The sequence below is a fragment of the Chaetura pelagica genome, unplaced genomic scaffold (assembly GCF_000747805.2).
Source record: "Chaetura pelagica isolate M959 unplaced genomic scaffold, ChaPel_1.0 scaffold31, whole genome shotgun sequence".
Lineage (NCBI taxonomy): Eukaryota > Metazoa > Chordata > Aves > Apodiformes > Apodidae > Chaetura > Chaetura pelagica.
The window spans coordinates 862,966-866,409 of NW_009952481.1; the positions used below are offsets into that span (position 1 = coordinate 862,966).

At 41.1% G+C, this 3,444-nt stretch overlaps 1 protein-coding gene across 1 annotated transcript in view; it reads left to right on the forward strand.

Annotated features, from left to right (window-relative positions):
• The window catches only part of DAB2 (Dab, mitogen-responsive phosphoprotein, homolog 2 (Drosophila)), a 10,485-nt gene extending 10,412 nt beyond the window's left edge, over positions 1-73 (forward strand). Inside the window, exon 12 of the mRNA XM_010008714.1 lies at positions 11-73. Within this exon, the coding sequence (XP_010007016.1) occupies positions 11-73 (63 nt within the window). The remainder of the gene's footprint in view (positions 1-10) is intronic.
• The last annotated feature ends 3,371 nt before the right edge of the window (positions 74-3,444 follow it).

A 3,444-nucleotide genomic window follows, 5' to 3' on the forward strand; every position in this document is an offset into this window, starting at 1 on the left:
CTTTCCCTAGAAGGAATCTCAGAAACCATCTTATGATCCTTTTGGTGATCCTTTCGGCAACCCATTTGCATAGATCAGGTAAGCCTTCCACTAATAAGACAACCTACTTTATTGTCCAAAATGGATTTGGAAAACCTTTGGTAAAGATCTGGCTAAAAACAACACTAGACTAATGCTTCTCTGAAGTGTGGCAAACAGTCCCTAGAAGAACACTTTTGGTTAAGTACCTCTACTTAGACTTGTACATGGCTGCATTCTGGCTAAGCTTAGCCAGCTTTACTTTCTTAGAAATAAAAATTTTATTCTGCCACAGAGTTAAGTCTCAAGGCCATAATAGATCTACATTTCTTTTCCTTGAACAAAGTAATGAGTATGTGCTGCAAAACCTAGAGGTGCTGACTATATTCCTTCAGATGTCTCTTCAGGAGAGTGCTAACACACAATGACCTATACAGCCTTCTGAAGTGTAATCCCCTAAATAGTTGTGAGTTGTACTCTGCAATAATTGGAGTAAAAACACAGTAAGGGTGGTTATGAGAGCTTTTGTTTTTAGAAATTATTGTAACTCAAATTTGCATACCATTGACCAAAGAACATGAACTATCAGGCTAACAAATATATTCTTCTGCCAAACACTGTAGTCCTCTGAAATGCTGTCTGGTTTATAACCAAAGAAAAGTGTCACTATTTATTGTTTTAGTTTTGTTCTCAGTTGGCTCTAAGTGAACTTATGCAAAAATACCCCTAACTTACAGCCATCCTGATCCTACGTCCTTTTTGTCATACTAGGCATAACCGGACAAGGGCAACTGGAATAACTGGACCTCGTCTCAACATGATTTTTCTGCATGTTTCACTTTGCTGTCTGCCCACTCTGCTGTCCTGTGATGTTTGTGATCTAAAACGTGTCCTGGTGGATTTAAATATGAACCATCAAAGAACATGATGTGAAGATAATTCGGGGCAAAGCAAATAGTCCAATAGCATTGGACTTATGATGGACACCCAAATTCAAATTGGTGGATGTTAACTTTACTTTAGTTCTTTGCAAGAATGGTAACACAAAGTCATGCATCTTGTAAACACAGTCACCACAATTTCACTTTGTGTAGCACTTGGCTGTCCTAAAATACAGGAACTCAATGTACCTGGGGAAGAAGTGTTACCTTCACATAAGAGAAATGAATTAGTAGCTGAAACTCCACACCTTAAACAACTAGGTCAGTTGCCTGTTATCAAAACAGCAGCCAGTTGTAAAGTTAAGTGGACAGTACTCAGTTCTAATTGGTGACTGAAGATATTACTTGGTGCCTGAGCCACAAAGATGTAAATTGTGATAAGGAGGAAAAAAAAATAATAATCCAATACTTGTCTATTTAACTAAGGTAAAAGTATCATTCTTCCATAAATGTCTAATAACTGGAGTCTGTAATGGAACTGCTGGAGTCCTGAGTATTAGAGATCTACACTGTAGGGTCTGATAAACTGAAACACTCCCTGCAGAAAATTGAGGTAGTCACGGACACTAACTGTTTTCTTGGTGCTCATAGGGCTTTTTTTCCAGGGAGGGAATTTATCAGGATTATTTTGCTGTTAAGGTAGCTTGGCAGATAAAGTGGAACAAGCAGATAAGTTTCTTGCATATATCTCAGTAAATATCACTGATGTTTCCCAGTTTGAGTTGTCACATGGTGTACTGTGGCATGTTTCCAGCATGCTAGAAAACAAAATGACAATCATGGCTTCACTCCATGCCTAGATTTCTTAAAGGGGATATAACACCTCTGTGCCATTAATGTGAGATAATCTTAAACTGTGCCTTTTTTTAAAAGAACCTCTTTACTAACAGATCTTTAAATCAGTTGGTTATACCTGACTGTAACAGCTACATTCTTGGCCAGTGGTGATGACTGATGTGCCAGAGGTTTTTCTATTAATACTAAGTATAAACTTGAAGTAGTATCGTTAAATCAAATGCCTAAGCAATTGCTGAACTGGAGAGCTAAGAAAGTCAACTTGAAATCAGCTTTAGTAACCAATTCAGCCAGTAATGCAATTAGTTTTGTATATAAACCTCTTGCACTTTCTGTAATTCAAAAAAAAGCTATGAATTTAAATATTTGTCTCAAACTGGAAATGTAGAAACTTATGGATGTTATATGAAACTGTAGTATCTCAAGTGATGTTTCCTAATGACATTAAACAGAAGCAACTCTTCATGCCAAATGAGTATCAATGTGGCTGATGATTCTCTTGTGCACAACTCAATCTTGTGGAGTAGTTGACTCTAGGAGTTCAGAGCCTGCTAAGAACTGTTTCTCACAGGTTCTTATGCTAGCTGTTCAATAGCTAGGTATTAAGTCTCTGTAGTTTCTTGCATCATGAATGTTCAACGAGTGCTGTCCCACAGTAGAAAAATAACATCCCCAGCTGACCTAGTAAATAGCCACTAGAAGCTCATCCCATTAACTGTTCAGCTGAACTTTCTGCTACTGAAGATACTCTTTTGCTCCCTTTCCCAAGACCATGGAAGATGGGTACATAAATTGTATTACATTAAGAAGCTTCATTAATCACACAGAATCACACAGAATCTTAGGGGTTGAAAGGGACCTCGAAAGATCACCTGGTCCAACCCCACTACCAGAGCAGGATCACCCAGAGCACATCACACAGGAATGTGTCCAGGTGGGTTTTGAATGTCTCCAGTGAAGGAGACTCTACAACCTCTCTGGGCAGCCTGTTCCAGTGCTCTGTCACCCTCACAGTGAAGAAGTTTTTTTCTGATGTTTGCATGGAACCTCTGATGCTCTAGTTTGCACCCATTGCCCCTTGTTCTATCACTGAAAAAAGCCTGGCTCCATCCTCCTGACACCCGCCCTTATCATATTTGTAAACACTGATGAAGTCGCCCCTCAGTCTCCTCTCCTCCAAGCTCAAGAGACTCAGCTCCCTCAGCCTTTCCTCATAAGGGAGATGTTCCACTCCCTTCATCATCTTTGTAGCTCTGCCCCGGACTCTTTCAAGCAGTTGCCTGTCCTTCTTGAACTGTGGGGCCCAGAACTGGACACAATATTCCAAATGCAGCCTCACCAAGGCAGAATAGAGGGGAAGGAGAAGCTCCCTTGACCTATTAACTTCACCCTTTCCAATGCACCCAAGGATGCCATTGGCCTTCTTGGCCACAAGGGCACATTGCTGGCTCATGGTCATCCTCCTGTGCACCAGGACCCCCAAGTCTCTTTCTCCTACACTGCCCTCCAGCAGGTCAGTCCCCCAACCTGTAACTGGTACATGGGGTTGTTCTTCCCCAGATGCAAGACTCTACACTTGCCCTTGTTGGATTTCATCAAGTTTCCCCCTGCCCAACTCTCCAGCCTGTCTACGTCTCACTGAATGGCAGCACAGCCTTCTGATGTGTCAGCCACTCCTCCCCGTTTTGCG